Below are 21,001 nucleotides of genomic sequence, written 5' to 3' on the forward strand. Positions count from 1 at the left end.
CCTTTTCTATCTCCAGGTACCCAGATGCACCTTGATACAGTTCTGTCATGGGGGCTTATTTATGAGGAGTGGTTTACGCTGTAATGCCCTTAGCTGTCTGTACAAGGGACAGCTCATATAACTGCTCATATAACAACTCAAGTAATGTCGAACTATATTTAAAAAAACCAAACAAACAAACTGCCACTGTTTAATGCAGCATGTTGCAAACCTTACTAATTAATTTATGAATGTAGCTGCTCTGTGTAGAAAGGGAAGATCTGAGAATCAGCAAAGGACAAAGACTTACGGTGGAAAATAACCATCATCTTCCACTGAAGTAAGCAGTCCCTTTTTGGGACTTCATGGTGTCAATTTAGCCACAGCAGATACGAGTTTGTGTAAGAGTGTTCAGCACAGTGAGATAGTATGGGGTCATGCAACCACTGAAATGTCAGAAAACATGGAGAGTTTCTGAGAACCTTCATCTCTTTGGGAGATATTTGGACACTCCACTCTATCTGGTACTTTCACGACAAAACCTGCGATCAAATTTAACACTCTTTATGAAGTTTCAGGTTTTCTTTCCAACCTGAAAATTTGGCTACCATTTCTGAAAAACATGGAGTGTGGGTTGAATTTTCTGCAAATCTGAGCTGACTTGGAAAGAAACTTAAATCATCAAATAAAAAAACCCCAGCATTCCAGCTTTAATAGATTTGGCAGATCTTTTCGTTGATTTAGATATGTCAGAGTTCGAAGTGAAGCCTAAAAGACATGACTCAAAACTAAGAAGAGAGAGAGAGAGAGAGAAACAGGAGACAATTGCTTTGGCCTAGATTCAAGACATGCTATAAAATAATGTCAGCAAGTAATAACAAAGGCTTTTTATTCCTTGCTAAAGTTACAGCAAAAAAATAATATGGAGTTTGCAGTCCTAAGATCTACTATGAGCTGCTTCTGTAATTTGGTGTATGTCATTCCCCCACTACTACCTTAGCTGTCCTGCCTCTAACATGGAGATATTCAGCCTTGATTTTCTCAAGGCATACGTTTAAATTGTCAGTGAAAGCGTTTGAATGTTTGTGGGATGAGTCTGAGGCTAAAATGTTGTTGTTTTGAAATAACAGGTTGACAATGACAGCATCCTGTAAAAACAGTCAAACCTTAAACTGAACAAATAAAATGGAAAAAAAGTCATAGTGAAAGGTTATCACTCAATGGGATTATAGCCTCTTTGAACATTTAAAAGTAGTCTACTTCTTATAGTTTTTTATAATTTCAAAACAATGATTTAGGTAAAAGTTTTTTCCCAAGCCTGAATCACAACTTCTGGTTCTTTTTTCCCTCCTGCAAAATAATACTAGCTTATTTCAGATTAGCTGATCCTGCAAACCATAGCTAAAGTAATTGTGATTGTCACAATAGAATTTCTACTACAGACAGCATAGGATAAAAAGGAACTGCAAAGTGATAGAGATAGAAAGAGAAGACAGAAAGTATGATCAGATAGTAAGTTTGCTTCTACAGTCAAAGGAAAACCATTTGTCTCGTAATTTGGATGCTTAGAAGCAGGTGCGTTGTTTTTTGTTTCTTAATGTCACTCTAAGATAACTCAGTGCAACAGTTTTTGGTTTTGGTTTGGTTTGATTTTTTTTTTCTCACTGTTAGCATATTTTTTTTTATTTACATCAAATGTAATTTTCAGTTCAAAACCATACCATTGTATGTGTTGGCAGATGGCAACTGTGGAAACACCCAGCTGTCCAAAGGGTGCTGCCAGGGGCCACAGGGGAAGCTGCAGGCAGCTGAGGGCACTGTATGAGGGTGATTAGGGAACGTGAGACGGAGGAGGGAACTGTAGATCAAGTTTTAGGGGATATAGGACACACATCCATAGGAAACCAGGATCCGTTCATTTTACTGCTCATACAAACATTAAGTGTGAGAAAGCCTGTTGTATGCTTCTGGCTTGCTTAGCCTAAGGCAGTATTATCAGCCCGATAGCTGCGCTGGTATTGCCTCCATACCTTTCATGAGGGGAAGGGATGAAAAACATGTATTGTATACACAGAAAAGCAGCATGGATTTTCAGTAGGACATTTGTAAAATACAAAATCGATGTTTCTGGGGAAAACCCCACAACTGAACTGCATTGTTATTTATAGGGGCTTCGTGGGTGTGGGGCAAAATTTTGGGTGATTTCTGTGAACTTAACTCCCCTTTGCTGTTTTTCCAGAGCCAGGTCTGTGGAGTTGATATGTTCATGCTCACTTCCACAGTGGCAGGTGCTTTATTCTGTTCTCTTCTGAAACACAAGCCTCTCATTTAGGGATTGCAGTTACAAAAATACATTTAAACATGCCTGGTTTAGGCTAATACTTCAAAAATTATGCCTTGTCAAGAAATCTGGGGAGAAAGAATAGAGGTAAAGATGCTTTTATTGAGAAGAAAATTCTTTAATTATTGAACACACAGTAGTGACTCAGCTGCTGGCCTTTGTTTGATCCTTTCTTTGATGAATTACACAATAACAGTCTGTTCTGAACACACAAATGAATGACAGAAGATCTTCTCTTTTCAATTACATTTCAGCACAGAGACAACCTTTCACAAAACCGCAGCCCAATGTGTTTGTTTCACTTCTGTCTTATTTTCTTCCTGAATAATTGAATTAAAGTGACTCTCTAAGAGAAGGGAAATACACAGATAGCTGACACCTCGCTAGATCATTTTGAAAAGAGAAATATGCTAAATCTAATTAGAACTGAAGAAACACTACCCTCATTTCTGTGTCAGTATTTATAGGCAGAAAAGTTACCAAAATTCATTATTTTTCAGTGCGGTGTTCCTTCTTGTTTCCATAAAAACTAGCAATGCTTTTTGGGAACTACAGTCATTTTTCTTACAGAAATGTTGGAGTGCCTTTGTGAGAATAAAGTATGTTGGCAGGTGGCAAACGTGAGAACACTTGAACTTGGCTTCCAGGCTGAATTTTCATTTATGCTTCTGGACAGAATAAATCAGCAGGGTCTGAGATCCATGCAGTTAGGCAGTGACTAGTCATTGTGCTCTGTGATCACTTTTATTATTTCAGCATGATCGTATCTACCTTTGGAGTTAATTTTAGGTCCAATGAATCCAAGCCATGATTATTTGTGTGCTTGCCTTTATTGTATGAGAAAAGCAGAAAACCTGTAGCTCCTTCTCCTGCTGGAAGCAGATACTCTGCAGTTGCTGGCTTTGAACACTCTGTTCTTTCTGAGCTCAGTTTGCATGCCCACCCTGAGCATGCTATGGAGTAAGGAAGAGGGTCCCCATACAACTGCCACAGGCCGTGCACGCTTCAGACATGAAATTAGACGGAGCTTTGAGGATCTTTCTTCTTTCTGGAGGCTTATAATGCACTGATGGTTTATTTACATATGTATTTGAGTCTTGCACATCTCCATATCAGTCTTAAACATGTTTTATTCATGTTTGTTAACTGCACTCTATGCCTGCCTAATGAATGAATGTTTGCTTTTTTACTTCACAGCATTCTTCTTGATGAGGAGGGCCACATTAAGGTAACAGGTAAGTGAGGAACGGAAAACTTAATGTCTACAAGCTCATTTATTTTTTTTCTGCAGTGTGTTACATGCATCTTGGTCTTTGTTTGGAAAGAGTTTGTTTACAAAAACTCAGAATCCAGAAGAGTTTGAGTGTTGGGCTTCTCTTCTCTGCAATTCATCAAGCATCCATGCTGCACAGCACATGGAGAACATAGCATTTTCTTGGTGAAATTATACTCTCGACTGATATGAAGCATGCAGGCTTGGCTGCCTACCACCGTGGATGGAAGGATGCTTCCAATATGACTGCTCACTCCAGATTAAACTCTCTGAGCTATAACTGTGCAGAGGACACCTGGAAAGACATCCCTTTCCCACCCTGGAGATGCTGTCTGGCCATTCTTTTCACTGTGTCCACCTGGGGTTATTATTCCTAATGCTTTGGTTATCTGAGCAAGAATCCTTGCCAGCATTGTCTTCTTCAAACCCAAACTGTGATTTTTTCTGCTTATTTAAACTCCCTCTTCTGCTTTGACCCAGAACCTCATCCTGAACAAAGGAAATGATACACCTGCTTTCAGAATGTATTAACAAATGCCAACCAGGCACTCGACATAGGGAGGGCTTCAACACAGATGTGCCTGTGGCCTTTCTCCACACAGGCAGAAGGGTGTTTCACTGGCTGGTTGGTGTGTTTTGTTTGAATAGTTTAAGTGAGCAAAAGTGTAAATAATCATTTTTATAGGCCTGACAAGTCTTTTTCATTTCAATCTATTTAGATTTTGGTCTGAGTAAAGAAGCCATCGACCATGACAAGAGAGCATATTCATTTTGTGGGACAATAGAGTATATGGCCCCAGAGGTGGTCAACCGACGAGGACACACGCAGAGTGCCGACTGGTGGTCTTTTGGTGTACTCATGGTAATGGAAAAGTTGTCTTTGTTGGAGGGGTGGCTGAAGGAGTGATCAGAGCCCTCAGATAGAAAGTGCCACTTTCAGCAATTATGGGTATATAGAAAAGTAGATGTGTAGTGATTGCTTGATCATTTTCATTGCATCAGCGACAGTGAAGCAGCTGCTCCTGGGAGTATATGAGTGGCATTTGGTGCTATGTTCTCTCTCTTCCTTCTTACAGTCCTTTGCTGTCTCAGTTGGTTAACACGAGTCATGAGTATTTCTGCTGCACAGAAGCAGGGCAGGGCAAGCTTGGAAGAGCACAATCATTTCAGAAGAAATACCTGCTTTTTCACTGACATGGTTTCTATTAGGGAGCAGTTCCTCAAGCAGCAATTTTCAGATGTTCAGGACATCCTCTTAGACAAACTCAGAAATTTACTCTCTTTTTCTACAAAATATAGATTAGAAAGGACATATATTAGTGGGCACCCTGAATGTTTCACAGGACTTCAGTGGTTCTTTTGTCATTCATCTGTCTCCTTCACATCAGCATTGCTGACTCTGGTTCCACTAATGAGATTCAGGTGAGATTTGGACTGGTGGTGGATCTCCTGTAGTCTTATTAGCTGGTGGGAGACTGTCACTCAAAACCTCAAAAACCTCTCTTTTCTTCTGGTGGGAAAAGAAAACAAATACGTACAGGCACTGTACCATCCCTCCTTTCTTGGTTTGCCCCATTTTGCTGTGCCTTGATTATGACTAGTTTGGGATGTTCGCGTTGCCCTGAGTGCCTGCTGATGTTGGTTTTAAAATGGTGTAGTGAAACAGTTTTAAAATAACGGCTCATCACAGTGGGGAAATCATCAGAAACGGACATAAATGTCAATTGACACAGAGGAATAGCTAAGAATTTGTCTTTTACTTCCATGTCTTTGCATTAGATTAACTATCCCAAAGTTGTAGTTTTTCTCCACTGTTGCTTAACCTTTAAGAATCCTGCAAGATATTCTGGAGGTAGTTCAAGTGGAATCAATATGAGAAACTGTGCTAATTGATTTTTATACATGAAAATCAATGAAAAGTTAGTTGAAATGCAACATGAATTTACCAAATATCAGTCATGCTAGATTAATCTGATATTTTTCTTGATGAGACAGCTGTCTTTTTCTAAACAAAGTAAATTAAATGGATTGCATGAGCCTCCATTATAATAAAGTATTTGATACGGTGTGCAAGGGAAATTCAGTAATTGAAGATACTTTCTAGTCCAATAGTTGCCCAAAGGTGGTATCATACCTATACCATCTGTGAATGCATCACAGGGGAAAACACCACAGAGAGAAAAGGGCTATTTCAGCTAAAGACTAATGTTGCCCCAAGAGCAGGTAGGAGTAAACTCTTTGTTAAATGTCGTTAGTCTGGAAAGCAGAAGAAAGCTGCCAACCACTTGAGAAGTGAGGCGCTGGAAAACACTTGCCAAGAAGAGTTCTGCGAGAGGTATCTGACTACAGTGGAGCTGCTTGGCTTATGAGAAGGACCCAATAACATCCTCCTGAGTGCTGCAGTATTTGACACTGAGATGCAGCATCAGCAAAGTTTTTCAGAGAGGTATTGACCCCCCCTCAAACCAGCAATCTAAAATTAGGTGTTCAGGTGCTGACCTGCTTCCTCCAGCACTCATCCAGCCTCTTCAGCCTGTGATGCCATTGTTGCTGAGGAGGACGAACAGAAGATCAAGAATAAGTTGTTTTGTGACACCATTATTTTTTTTAAAGCTATATGAATGCTGTAGGCTTTATGAAACAGTTATTCCCAGCATCATTTTATCAAGCATAGTGCTGTCCCTTGATCGCAAACCCAAACCCAAAAAATGCATTTATTACTCTTATAGGGATACATTCAGATAATGTAGATGATGATGCTTTCTCCTGAAGTGTGCAGCTGCAGGTCTACTCATGTGTTCAGTGCATGGCCACCAATAGGCAATGCAATACAGCGCAGCACTGCAGCTGTGGCTGATACTGCACCTCACCATGGTCATCATGGCTCCCTTGCAGAACCAGGGCAGAAGCATAAATTAACATGGCAATGTGCTTTTCTAGTACAGCTCCATTTCCTGTGGCATAGAAGCTATTTTAGGTAGCTGTTTATTACACTACATACCACAATCTGTAGAGGAAGTTTAAATTCTGTTTACCCTTAAGTAGACAACTGGTGCCATCAAAGGAAGGAAGGATAGGAAGCCAACATGAAAACTAGTGAGAATTTGGGGTGGAGAGGGCCTATATCACTGATCTAGCTTGTTGACAGTAGTTAGTCTAAGTAAGTATTGTAATTTATTATATGACTTTAAAAGGAGTGGGACAGCCTTATCTCCTATGGCCACAGATCCATTTGTGGATGCTCAGCACTTTTGAACCATATAAGTTTATTCAGGAAAATCAATAGGTTATGTCCCATATAATAGATATATCCCAACGCTTTAGATTTTTTATTATGTATTTAGTTTTGGAGGATAGTTGTGCCTTCTCACTATCTGTCTCCAGTTAAATGATGATATATTTGGTATATAGATTGTTTTTCTTTCACCTGCTAATGAACTCGGCTCCTTCCTCCCTGCTTTTTGCGAGGCTTTTTTTTTTTCCTCCATCTCTTTTTCCATCCCCTCCCCCAGGGACTCAATGTGTTAGAATTAGAAAAGATAACAATCCATATAAAAGAAGATGAGTTAGAGTAAATTCTTTTATCTGTAAGCTAATGCTTTAGGCTTTTGAGTGCTACCACACATCATAGACAAAAGCAGCTGTAATCATTTCAGTCTTTTATTCCTTTTTGAAAATTAGCTGGCTGGGGCAGAAAAAGGGTATTTCCATACACTAAAGGTGTGCTGTCTTTCCCTCTGTTCATTTCTCCTTGTTTTCCTTGGTCTGTCACTTGTATGGTCTATTAGGGAAGCTGATTTTCTGCCAGTCAGAAAAACCGAAGAAAATTAAATGGCAACCAAATGATTTATTAGCATTTCCTCTCTAAGTAATTTGCAATATAATGTGAAATGTACAAAGAAAATACACCAGTTGGCGGGATATGCATAGATTGAAAAGAATTGAATGCAATAGTGTAACTCTCACACCTAAAATTTTGATCAAAAGGGGAACATATTAGGTAGATAGTGATAAAATGGCCTGTAACCTAGCCGTTAAAAGAGCAACCAACCACTCTCTTGTCTGGTCTGTTCTGTGAATAAGGGATTAATGCTACAGTATGAAGAGGCAGGTTGCTGGCAGCTACTTGCCAGCCTGCATTGACCAGGGCACAGGCTAGAATCAAGCTGAGTGATCCTTGAAGGCAACCTTAAATGAGGTGTGTTGTGATTATTAATATCGAAACAAACTTGTCTGAAAAAGTCTAAATTCTGGTCTTGACTTATTCATTATGTTATTAATTATTTTATTATTATTCAGTGGGAGTTTTACTATCAACAACAGTAAAACTTCATTTACTACCAGCTAAGTCTTTGACACAGGCCACAGAACTAAAACCGTTACCTGCTCTGTTCATTTGCTGCTCAGTTGGTTTGAATTGTTTCATGGTAGCTTAGTATGTGTCAATGGGTATAGTTATACAAATCTTGAAATTCACCCTTTCCAAGTATTCTAGAGGACAGTACCTGCTTCTCATGTAGTGTGTGATGACAACTGCTGGGACCCAGTTAAAATTTTGTAGTGGTGAGTTTATGTGCTTTATCATGACCAGACAGATTCTGTTTTCTGCCTTCCTGCATCTTACTCTTTGCATTGGAGATTCTGGATAGGCCATATTCTACAAAACCTTTGTATCAAGAGATCTGAATGAACAAGCAATTGGCTTAAACTATTAAAAAGTTTTGTGTATGACTAATACTTTTTCAGCTGTGCTGCAGGAGCCTGGATGCCCACACTGCCATCTCTGAATCCCAGATAAACTGGTCTGCATGATATAGCACGCACAAGTCTCTTGGAAGGCCTCTCAAAGCAGTGGTTTTGTAGTTCATCATACCAGCTGATTTACAAGGCCACAGACCTCATGGAGTTTGTATCTGGTTTAGTTCAAGAAAAAAATGCTGTACACCTTTGAGATTCATGTGAGCAGAGAGGGGAATATAACTAGAGAAAGAAGAGGTTTGATGACTCATTAGGCAGTCCCAAATAAAAAGAAATGTGTTTATATTCTCAGCAATGTATGAATGTGTAAGTAGTGAAGTCTTCACAATGAAAGAAAATATCCTTTTCGTATTCAAAGTAGTCAGTTCTGTAGTAATTTTGTAGTAGTAAAAATTTTGCATTGAAAAAATCAATGTGAGACATCTAAGCAATACAATCTTCTTTTGCAAAATCCCATCATAACACTTGTTTTATTCCCAGTGCAAGAGATGGGCTTCATGAACAGTATTTTGAATGTTTATGCTAGCTGCTACATGAAGGTATTCAAACCCTTTGCAAACACTAATTCTTTATGCTTCACACCTAGCAAATAATGAAAAATACTTAAAGCATTTTACAAATTATAAAAGTGGGTGGCTGACCAGGTCCAAGCTACTTGGAAAATGACTGGAAGTGCTGTGAGGGGAACCCAGCCATTCTGACAAAAGCATCTCTCTCTGCTCTCCAAAACTGAGTGGTACCAAGTTTCTCTGTAACACTGAATTTTATCTTAGGCTCTTTTAGCAGACTTGGGCTGAAGTGATTTTCACAGTCTGCTCTCCTTCCATCTGCTGGGAAGATTCATCTGGCAATCACCCCAGGCTGTGGATTTTTTCTCATTCATTATCTTTCTCAATGACCTACTAGGGTCACTTCTTGAATGTATTCCCTCAGGAAAGGTGGCCCTCTTTGCCAAGGTCTTCTCACATGTATTGCTTCTGGGGTCTCCAGTGCTGGTGTTTCACCTACTGAAGTTGGAGATTGCCCTGAAAACTAGAGAAGGAAGCACTGCACAGTACGCCAAGACCTAAAGCAGGGGCTGGATTAGATGACTCCTGAGGCCCCTTCCCATCAAGCTTTAATTTTGTGGTTCCCTTAATAGGCAGCTGAACCTGAACAGGGAATATTTGCCTTTCTTGCTGAATATTGGTACAGAAAGGAAGTCAGAGTTGGAGGGAGGCACAGCCTTCTGAAGTACTGGCTAACAGAAGGTGGCCTTCCACAATACCCAGGAAGCAAATCACTGGGAGTCAAGGAGTAAACAGATGGTTTATACAGATGGGGATGTGGGGAGAGTGAAAACTGAGTCTCTTGGCGAAACTATAGGGTCTGCTTTAGGAGCCAAAAACACTACAGAGTTTCTTCACACCTAGGCTCAGCTCCTTGTCAACCTGCTGTGACCCATACAACTCTGTATTCATGTGCCAGGGTGTTAGCAGCCAGTGCTCTCTTCTGTTTGCATGTTTGCGTTTAGCCAGATTTTTGATTTTTTGAAAAAATAAGCAGAAAAACAGGTTGTTATGCAGTAAAGTGGTAGCTTTAACTGATGACATTAACTATTTCAATTATTTTTTTCAGTCTTGTTATTTCATTTTTAACCTTCATTAAATTTAACCAGGACTGCAATTGAGAAACTGATGCTTTCTTCCAGCTGCTGCTTAGTTGAGTTCATGGAAGTAAGAAGCTCTGGTACATTTAACTCATGTAGCTGTCTTTAAATATTGATGTTAAGTGCCTTTTTTCTGAACCTGAATTAATCTTAACATTAGAGCTGCGTAATTGGAGACATGTGGTAACAAAGTGCTAGCCATTAGAGCAGAGCCGTAAATATTCCCTGCAGCCTCCAGGATGGTCATTTCCCCTGCTCCCTCCTGCAACTTCAAATTTCTTTTTTCCTTCCTTCCTTCCTTCCTTGCTCCCTTCCTCCCTCTCTCTCTCCCTCCCACTCTCTTGGACACTGCATCTGAATTTCTCGCCTTTAGGTTTCTTGGCCCCTTGCAGCCACGGTGCATTTGCAGCTCTTTCTGTGATACCGTGGTGGGTAGGAACTAGTCATCTTCTTCTCACATAGTCACTGACCAGGCAGTTGCTTATATCTGTATCATCTGCATCAGCACTGTCAAGCCCATTTCTGCCAGAAGAAATGAGCTGTAGCAGTCATTCAGTACTGTTACATTAGATTTATTATAAAATAATCTGAGCAAGTGTAAGTGAACATTAGGTACTTACCTGAACATAAACTCTTTAGAAATCCTGAGGAGGGTTTGGTACAATACATACCACCTCTGCTGCTGCCCTGGGAAGCAATGTCTCTGCTCCTCATCCTCAGCATATCTGAACACTTTTACCAGGGCTAAGGCAGTAATAGGTCAGAATTACCTTGAAGATGGTGTTTGAGCTCCAGTGTCATTTAGGCAGTTTTAAAAATTCTTCTCCATCGTATTTCTCTCTAGAATACGAGCTGCTTTCCCCCAGGCAGCTCTTCTCTTGACTCTGGTAGGCCAAGCAGGAGTTAACACATTTGTGTTTTCCAGATCTTGCTTATGTTTGTCAGCCGTACACACTTTTAAAAAGCATTTTCTCCTTATTTCTACTATGTCTTTTATCACCTTGAGGTACTTTGTTACTAATGCAGATTAATCCTTCAATTAATTATAGTCAATTAGTAATCTGGCTTCTAAACCTTGCCTCTGCCCTCCTCCCAAAAATACAGTAACAATTTCACGGTTACAGTTTTCTTAACGTTTTTTATGGTATGGCCATATTTAGTCTGGGGAAAAAGAAGAGTCAGGCTGTGGGGCAGTCTGACACAGGTTTTGGCAATGAAAGCATCCTTTTTTTGCACAAATGTGCTTCCTGAGAGCAGTGAAGCTACTTGTGTAATAAGGTACAAAAACTACATAAAGGTTGCAGAGTCTGTCCTACCTTAACAGGTTTTTAATTATAGCAATGAATATTAATTAGTAGGTACTTAATATATTAGAAGGGATCCAAAGTCTGAGTCACAGACATAAGTAACAGTTCTCCTTACCCTCAATGGACATTGTCCTCCTTTGTGCCTGAGCTGCATTATGTTCTTGATGTCTTGGTGTTTGTCATATGTGATGCATAACCTTCATCATCCCTCAGTCAGAGGAACCAGCTGCCACTCATACCCTCACAAAACACGGTGGCAAGAGCTGCGTGAAAGATCTGGTATAACAGGCAAGCTTCTTTAGCTGGGGTTTTTGTAGTTTTTATTACAAATGTGAAATTCCTGTCAAATTTACTGAAAGCACTGATCTGTTTCAAAGGAACCATAACTGACTGATGTTTTCACGTGTACATTAAGCAAATCTTTGATGATGATTGCTAAGTTTTGCTTTGAAATTTGGGTTCAGTTAAATGTGACACTTGCAAAATTAATCACTAAATACAGCCAGGGAAACCAAAGTGGGAGAGAAAAAAGCACACTCAAATGCCTTGAGAATGTGGGGGTTCTGCATGTTTCTCCTACAAAGTATAGCAGTGGCACCTCTAAGTGGTGCAAATATACAATCAAAAAAGTGATTCAACTCAAGCTAAAAAGATGGGGAGTGACATGTTGAACCCATTTTCCTTGCATGACAGCCATACCCATTCAGACTAAGGGTCCCTCCAGACCAATATCTCGTCTCCAGCATTGGCCATAAAACAGGTGCTGGAGGAAACAGCATATATGATGACACTTCTTCCCAAACATACCAAAACTTGGCCCCAAGTATCAGTGTGAACAGCTTGTAACAAGACTCTTGAACAAAACAGTCATGTTGGTCCTCCATGTTCTGCGTAATCCAGACTTTCTGTGTCATTTTCTTCTGAAGTACAGCTTGTTGGACCATTTCTTTTCCTCAAGTTTTCAGTTGTGTAAGGTGGATGTAGTATCTGTCAGCTATGCAGAACATCTCAGTGCTCATTTGATTTACCATTTTGTTGTTACTCCACAGTTTGAGATGCTGACAGGATCATTACCCTTCCAGGGAAAAGACAGAAAGGAGACAATGGCACTCATTCTCAAGTGAGTACCGAAACCACTTTCATTCCTCTAACTACGATGGACAGCCTATGGGTCCTAAGTATATGAAAGGCAGAGAATAATAATGTGCATAATGTGCTTTTCAAAGCTATGTGAGGCATGAATTTGGTAAGACACACACAGCTGATGCCTGCATGTGACTCTAAAATTGCCTTCAGAATAAATAGTAGGAAGTGAATTGCTCAGAGAGCCTTGCAAAAGAGATGTATCATACTTTCTGTAATAATAATGTCATTATCCACAGACAAGTGGGAACAGTCAAATTTCTGCAGGACAGCATATGTCTTGTTGTTGCCAAGTTAGAAATCTTTTCCTTTACAAATTTCCCATTCATTTAATGTTAACTGCAGACATAAATACTTGAAGCTTATCTTTGCTCAATATTACATTTTTGCTCTGTAGCAGTGAATCACCAAGGGAAAAGCTTTATTGTCTTTGATCAATATGTGGTTTAGTATAATTATTTTCATGAATTTTTGTTTGTTTGTTTAAATTCCTCGGGATTTCCGAATTTATTCCAGCAAGCTAAAAAAGTGGAAAAAATTCTGTAGTGAATGACCTATTTAGGTTGAAAAAGGTGTTAGGAGATTCATTAGATGTACTCTACCACTAGTGAAGCCAGTAGTAAAGCCTTCTGTATCAGGTCCTCACTCTGCATTGCAATTATGCTGAAGCAGCCTTTGCATCTGCCCATCCTGACTACTACAATTCCATTTTTTAAACCACAGTAGGATGGAGAAAATTTTTGAAAAATCTATTTTCTTTTCAAGTGTTGTGTTCTTTCAGAGCCAAGCTGGGAATGCCACAGTTCTTGAGCATAGAAGCCCAGAGCCTGCTGCGAGCCCTCTTCAAAAGGAACCCCTCCAACAGATTAGGTATGTGTGTGCATTTGACTGGGGCATTTGCTGTGGCGCTCTGACTTGTCAGGTGCTGATAATTTCTCTTGGTGCATCTTCCCTGATAGTTATCCTCTTCATTATGCAGCATTTTGCATTCCTTCCCAGAGCACAGTGACCCTTGAGCATTACTAGAGAAACTTGCAAAGAGCACAGGCAAACTGTTGGAATCTAAAGCATGACATTAACTTGTACTTTATTTTTTCAGTGAACCAGGAGAGTAAAACACCAGCATTTATTTAAAATGGGGTTAAGTTAACTTCTGCCTATGATAACATAGAGAACTGAGAAACAGGTATCTTTTAAAATCGGTATAATTTAGCTGCAAATCTGAGGTGTGGAGCAAAAGGGAGTAGAATTTCTCTCTCCTGTTCTCAAATACATTTTCATGCTGTATCACTCTGTTTGCTAGGAAAAATTTCACAGTAGTCTTTCTTTTTACCCTAAATATATTCTCTCCTTTCTTACTAAAGTATATTCAACCTTTGTTAATAATCCTATTTCAATTGTGCTAAACTAGAAGTGTGTATTGGATCATGTATCTTATGTCATCTGAACCTTTGTTTGGGAATTTTATTAAGAAATTAATTGCACTTGGCAAGGTCATGAACAATGCCTGGTGCATAATTTTCATTCTTTGGTTTTTACGTGGAAAAATAAGAACAGTCATATCAAGTGAATGATATGAAGATAATAGCACTGCATTGATTTTCATTTGAAAACTGTATCTACTTCTGTGAAGAATTTTGGAGGTTTCTTTTTTTCCGCACAGGTCTCATATCCTGCATTTTGGGTTGAACGAGGGAAGAATTTGCTTCTGAAGGAAAGAGACAAACTTTTCCTTCATACCTCTGTTGGGTTTTTTGTGACCTTAGGAGCAGGAATTGACCTTAAGAGCAGGAGTTTATTCCTTCAATTCTGTAAACTGTATTGCAAGAAGAAAGCTGATGTATTTAAGTATGTGGTTGACTGTCATTGCCATCCATAGGAGTTCTGGCAGCTAATAAATGACTTGTCTTTTAGAGAATGGCATAGACTGGTTAAATATTGAGACTCGTGAAGAGCAATTTGCTTTCTCTCTTGCAAGTGTAAGGTTATTTCAGATTGGACACATAAAATCAGAGGCAAAAAGCTTAATTAGGAAATAGCTTGTTCTGAGATGTGGAAGGAACAAGAGGTGCAAGAGAGGTTTCTTCCTTTCCTTCTTGCAGTACCCACACCTACTTCTCAAGTGCTGGCGGTGGTGCTGCTGAAGGTCTGCTGAGTAGCACTTTTGGTCCTCTGCATAGCAGTCAGCATCAGTAGCCAGACAGGCAGCAGAGCGCGAAACACTGGACAGCCCACTTCCATCACCATCTGCCTGAGCAGTGGGGCCTGCCGTTTCTAATAGGCACACATGGGTGTGCATGCCCATGTGTGGAAGATGGACACTCTGCTCTGTGCCTTTGAGCTTCTGCTTGACCTTTTCATGTGCTGGTAGCTCTGTCCTTCACTTCAGGTGAGGCAATGCGTGTGCTACTCCAGCCCTCTGCTTTAAACTGGGCACCAACAGACTGCCAGATTTGAGCTGAATGGATGTTTTCTACTGGGTACAGCAGCTCAGCCAGAGCCCCTGCCTCACGCGGAGGTCAGACACAGTAGCTCAGCTGTTTTCTGAGAGAGCCTGGCTCCTGTGGACAAGGACAGTGTGGAGCAGGCTGCCTCTCGCTGTGACTGCTGGAGAGAGCCAGGAGCCAAGAGCCCTTGTTCCACACAGGGACCAGGGGACAACCTGGCCTCCTGCGGGACTGTACAGGAATGGGGAGCCAGTCCCTCAGCATGCTGCTGTGGCCCCCCTCCTCTCCAGGGGGACACCCACATGGCCCGCGGAGGGAATGCCCTCCCATAAGTTATACCTCTTTACCTAAGTGTTAGCTCTTGTACTCTGATACACTGTAGAGATGACAGTGGAAGAACACATTTTCTCAGCAAGTTTCAATTGCTCTCAAGCAGTTTGCTTGACATTAGAGAAAATTAGAGTCTTGGGATTTCAAGGTTTAATCTGTGTTCAAAAAAATAAACTGCTGCAGCAGATATAAACTTCTTCCCTCTCCCTCTGCTCCTTTCTGCTGTTTTCCTCCCTGTCTCCGTCTCTTGGTTTTATTCTGCTCTGCTCATTTTGTGGCTTCCCACAAGCTGTTATCCATCCAAAATGGGGCTCCAGTGAACTCAGTGGGAGTTTCTGGATACCGGTCCTTAAATAAAAAGCTATGCACTAAAATAAGCAAAGTTGTTTAGTCTTAGCCATGACAATTCTAGCCCCCATATTGTCTCCCTTTTAATAATGGGGAATTGCTAAGGATCAAGGTTTTAAACCTGAGGTTTATTGAAATACTGGGAAGGCTGGCAGAAAGGAAAAGATTATTTATCACACAAACATCCAGGGAAATAAAATGTAAAAGAGTCACAGAAAAATAGATCTTAACATTTCAGGGGTGGCGATGGAAAGCTTCTGAAGGCTTTCTCTCTGTTTTAACTGATTTGAGAATCAGCACAAGGACGATGAAAACAGACTTCTTGGTAATGGAAGAAGGAATACTTGAATGGTTGACCTAAAAACTGAACATAAGTCTGTAGATAAAAGGACTGCTTCAACTTTGTGGATTTTAGCTTTTTCTGGGGAAGGAATAATAGTCTGAATTTAAAGAAAATAGACTTAGATATCCTGTTTTGAAAAATCTTTGGAAATTTAATGAAGCACACTAAAATAAATGAATGATATTATGGATCAAACATTTGTTTTCAGCCATTGTTTCAGAAGTTTGAAAATCTGGAAACAGTACTTGGTTCAAACATGTTTTTAATGTTGGCAAGATGAAAGATGATGAGCTTCGAAAACCATTTTATTCTGACTACCAACTTGTGTTTTGCCATTTGATTTTGATATCTTCACAAATAGAAGTAAAGACTGATTATGTATTCTAAAAGTTTGCTTTGAAACTTTGTTTTGAAGCTTTGGATTATCAATGGAAAAAAAATAGACTTGAGGAGAGATACTCAGACAAGGCAGAGTAATCCAGTTTACCTGATTCTATTTTTAAGTCTGGTGCCTCGATGAATGCTTTAGAACAAAGTTTTAAGGAATGGAAAGTCTTTCTTCCTTTGACATCCCTTGTTATGGGCACTGTCTGGTTTTTTTCTGAGCCTATATGCTCTCCTGTACAAATAGTCTGCACAGCACTGCTTTGGTAGTACTGCTCTGATTAAGTACAACAAATTTCAGACTATGGACAAGCGTAATTTTAAATTCTTAAAAGAAACTAACTGGAATATCCAGGCAAACAAGGAGTAACCATCTTGGAAAGGAAATTGTATGATGAAGGTGTTAGTTCATTACATTTCCAGAAATTTAGGCAAGGGAGTAATTCTTACTTGCCCTAAATCTTGGATCTGCTCAGGCAGGTAAATGAATGTAAAGAGCATTTCAGGAGCTCCCTACACTGCTGAGAAGTACAAAGGTTCCAGAGTCCTTATAACTGAGAAGCTTGGCCGAGAAAGTATAGAGTAAGAGCATGTACCAGTAGATTCAGAGTAAAAGCCAAAAAAGTAGTTGTTATTTCCTTAATCTCATGTTCTCAGAGAAGACACATTCTGCTTTAGCACATACAGAACTTTGTTTCTTGATTTTGCAAGATGATCAGTGACTGTACATCTTTCTTATAAACCTTAGGAATGCATTTCAAAAAATCTAGCCCACTAAAAAGATTCTGAGCTGTGTGGGGACACTAAAATTTTATTACCTGAAACTAAAAATGTAGAAACTCTTTCTGCTCACTTTGAATATACAAATAATCAACTTTCAAATTTCATAGGTCTCCTTTTTTTCCCCTTAATATATTTCAAGACTTACATTATCCATAACGATTCAGCAATCAAAACCAATTACAAATGAAACATTCTACTGTTACTGCCCACAGACACTTTTATTACAGGCATAAAACAATACTAGATAATCGAGTTCTCATTTATTAACATTAGGCTGCTTTTATATAAATCCTTGCGCTTTCTAATGCGTTTAAACTGGCAATTTGATCTGAAAGCATTATTTATCTTTTTGGATCCTCGTGGGAGTGGATGGCACAAAGGAATATTTGCAGGCAGTAGGTTTGATTGTGCTGATTATTAAAGAATAATAATATAATAACAGATAGGCTTGATGACAAAATTGAAGTTAAATTGAAGTTAAAAACACAACTAGAAATCTAGAAGAAGGTGAACTGGGTTTGGTCACGCAGTGTGCCATTGTGTACTGCACTTCAACAGTTTGCTAAATAGCCATCTCTATGCCAAGAAGCATCCATCCTCATGAAACGGGACTTTGCAGTGACAGCCTCTCCAGTGCTTATTTTTTCTCCATGAAAGCACATCTCTTTCCAGTACCACTTTAGATTTGCAGATGGTAGATGAATGGCTGAAACATGCTGAGCAAATTCAGAAACTCCACCATAAGCACCGGTGCCTAACCTCTCCCATGGACTTCTGCAGCAGGGTCAGGGTTGCCCCTCCATGCTCCCAGAGCTGTCCCTGAACGCACCCTTGGGCCACCTCCCTCCTCCGGTTGAGGAGAGGACCAGGCCACACGCTGCTGCCTGTGGCCACAGCGCACAGCCCAAGAGGGAGCCATGGGCTACACCAGCAGATCTTGTGGCAGGGAAGATCAGGAAATAAAAACTGCAGGAAACACTGGACTTTCTCCTTGGTATAAAATTGGTTTCTGGGAATTGGAAGTCCTTCACTCTTTGCAAAATTAGGCTATTACCATTCTAAATCTCTCTGATACATTGAGCTAACCAGAGATGGAGTCAAGCCTCGGCACTCCTAACAACGTATTCCTTCTGTGCCAGAGCTCTGAGGTGACCCCAAGTGGAAATACTGATTTTTCAAACAAATTCCTATGTCAAACTGCATGCTGCATTCCTTGCTGCACACTGCAGTCTCACACTAAGAGAAGTAGCTATGGGTGGGCTTCTTCCTTGCTCCTGATTTCTATGGTTTTGTTGAAAAAAAGAACAACAGTAGCAAAACTGTGGCTTTCAAAATAGATCCTCTGAAAAAGGCAGGTCATTCCCATCGCACAATGATGTGTCCATAAGCCTACAAGAGAGGGGAAAGGGAAACAGAGGGGAAGGGACAGAGCAGAGAAGAGTGAGTGCATTAGCAGTTATCCTCAGTCTAGGGAATATTACCAGCAGCTTACAGTGTCTGTAGCATTTATCCCAGTCCTTCAAAATCAGTTTGGCACTTGGGTTTCATCCTTATGTAGCAAAGAACATCTACTGCACATTACAAAGTTTCCAGTCAGAGCCGCTGAACACAAAACATTTTTCATAAATATTTCTTCTCTGAAGAGTTGCTTAATGCAATTCTCTTCAGAGTAACTGTGTTGGTTTCATATTTCTGTTGGCATTGCTAAAATCAGAATGAATCTTCCAAGGGAATCTAGTGCCCACGTTAGACGGTGCATTGAGAAAACATGCTAGGGAAGATATAGAACAAGTCTTATTACTATCCAAGCTTTAGCAGTTGTTTGTTCAGTACCCATAGGCCATAAACAGCATTCTAGGGAAAAGTAAGAATAGGGTAAGCGTATGTGTTATTTCACCCAAATTCTCTCCCGATCTACACCTGCTTTAAGGTCAAGCAAGGGGTTTCCTGAACCTCTTTGTGGTTTGTTAAAGTAATCTTCAACAGATTTCTTTTCAACATACTTTTCTGACCTCCCCCTGAACCCATATAAACATTTTGCATCCATATCACGTTTTCCAAGGAATTTATGTCACGCAACTATCTGTTGCCTGAGGAAACATCTCCTGGGTTTTCTGAACCTGATACCTGCTAGCATCATTTAATGATCTATCATAAACCTCCTCAGTCATCTGTTTCCAGGTTGAAAAGTCCTGGCCTGCTCAGTCATTCCATACTATTCCTTGTTGCCTTCTTTGTTTTTTACTACTTTAGTAAGTATACCCTTTTATAAAAAGGTGAGGGTGTCAAACATTCTGTACTCAAGTTGTAGGTGTACAAGACTTGTACAGTGACAATGTAATGATGTTTTCCCTTTTTTCCTCTTTTCTCTTTCTAAGATTTGATTTCATGTTGTGATTGCCTATAACTGTCTGCCCATCATAGCCCAAAGACCTCACTCCTCAGTGGGGCCCATCATCTCTGAGCACATCATTTTGCATGGTAGGCTGGGATTGCTTATCCTTATGCACATCACTTACATTTGTCTCTACTGTAAGATTACCAGGATGGAGAAGTAATCAGAACATTCCTCTTGCATTATTATGCAGCAGGCCTGACAGGCAATCCTGCACGTTATGTTCAAAAGTGTTTGGTTTTCATATCCATTCATCAGTGAATGTAAAGCAGACTGTAGGAAGCCATTCCTGATCAGTGCATTTTGGCAAACACCAGTAATGTCTTGTTAACAAGGAGAATGGATGTCACATTTTACAAAAACTTGATAAGACCCTCCTAAAGCTGCTTGTAATGTTGATCCTCAGAAAGTACAAATACTACATATAAAAAGCTGAGTACTGTGAGGTGCTGAGTGCCTTTTGCAAGGTGCTTATGAATCCCAAGTCCTTTTGGGAATCAAGTATGCTCAGCACCGTTGTAAAGAAGTGCTGGGTACCTTTCAGGAACTGATTCCAAAATTTCAATGCAAAGCCTTTGCTTCCAGGTGTTATTTCTCCTACTGGAAAATGAAAAGTGCTATTAATAAAATCAAATCAACCCCCAAAATGACATGCTAAATCATCTCTGACAGTTGTTTAATTATTACTGAGCACCTGTTGGGTTTTTGATGGCACTGATGCAAATAAATAGAGCTAGAGGAATAAAAAAGGCAATCTTCAATGAAGACATAAGGCAAAACTAATGAAGGAATTCAGTTCCTTACCAGATCGCAGAAGAGTTTCCCTAAGTTTCCTATAGTAATGTAACAAAAATTTAACAGTGAAAGAAACTAAGAGTAATGGTTTTGGTACCCATGCAAATTTTGAAGGTGGTATTTGAAAAGGGAGAACATAAAACTGTGGCTTACCCCAAATCATAAGTTCAGACTCAAAATACCAAAAAAGCTCCAAATGATTTGGAGCTGTGTCATTCTCCGCCTATGGAGAAAGGATCATTAGACAAGATTTGAAAATCAGTGCAGATAGAAGAGCTGCTGCTGGTGGCAGGGAGCAGCAGTGCTGTAGTATCAGGACATCTTGCTTGGGGCCTCTCCTGGCCTTGCTGGTGCATGTGCTGTGCTGCAGCTGAAATCCTGCGTCTCATCTGAAGCCTGAAGAGAGTAGCTATTCAGCCTTGGCACCAGCCTCAATTAGAGAAAAGTAAAAAATACCCAGCCATCAGATTTTCATTAATAAAGTGCCCTTGCCTGTACTTATGGTAGTTTATACTGTTATGGCAGTTGCACTGTTCAGGGTTTCTGGCTTTGTCAGAAGAAAAGAGGGGATGGGGAGGAAAGCTGGAGAAGAGGTGTCATGCAGCACTCTACTAAGCATGACTTCATTTTGATTCTTTCATTCTCTTGTCAGGTGCTGGATTCGATGGAGTGGAAGAAATTAAACGTCATCCTTTCTTTGTTACTATAGACTGGAATGTAAGTGGAG

General features: G+C 40.1%; 1 protein-coding gene across 3 annotated transcripts in view; it reads left to right on the plus strand.

The window, feature by feature from the left end:
• RPS6KA2 (ribosomal protein S6 kinase A2) overlaps nt 1-21,001 on the plus strand; it is a 321,508-nt gene that overhangs the window by 248,417 nt on the left and 52,090 nt on the right. For all 3 annotated transcript variants that reach the window (XM_056344105.1, XM_056344107.1, XM_056344106.1), the window contains 5 exons: nt 3,518-3,555; nt 4,313-4,455; nt 12,356-12,426; nt 13,231-13,319; nt 20,927-20,991. In XM_056344105.1, the coding sequence (XP_056200080.1) occupies nt 3,518-3,555; nt 4,313-4,455; nt 12,356-12,426; nt 13,231-13,319; nt 20,927-20,991 (406 nt within the window). The remainder of the gene's footprint in view (nt 1-3,517; nt 3,556-4,312; nt 4,456-12,355; nt 12,427-13,230; nt 13,320-20,926; nt 20,992-21,001) is intronic.

This window comes from Falco biarmicus, chromosome 6 (genome assembly GCF_023638135.1).
Source record: "Falco biarmicus isolate bFalBia1 chromosome 6, bFalBia1.pri, whole genome shotgun sequence".
In the NCBI taxonomy this organism is placed as follows: Eukaryota; Metazoa; Chordata; class Aves; order Falconiformes; family Falconidae; genus Falco; species Falco biarmicus.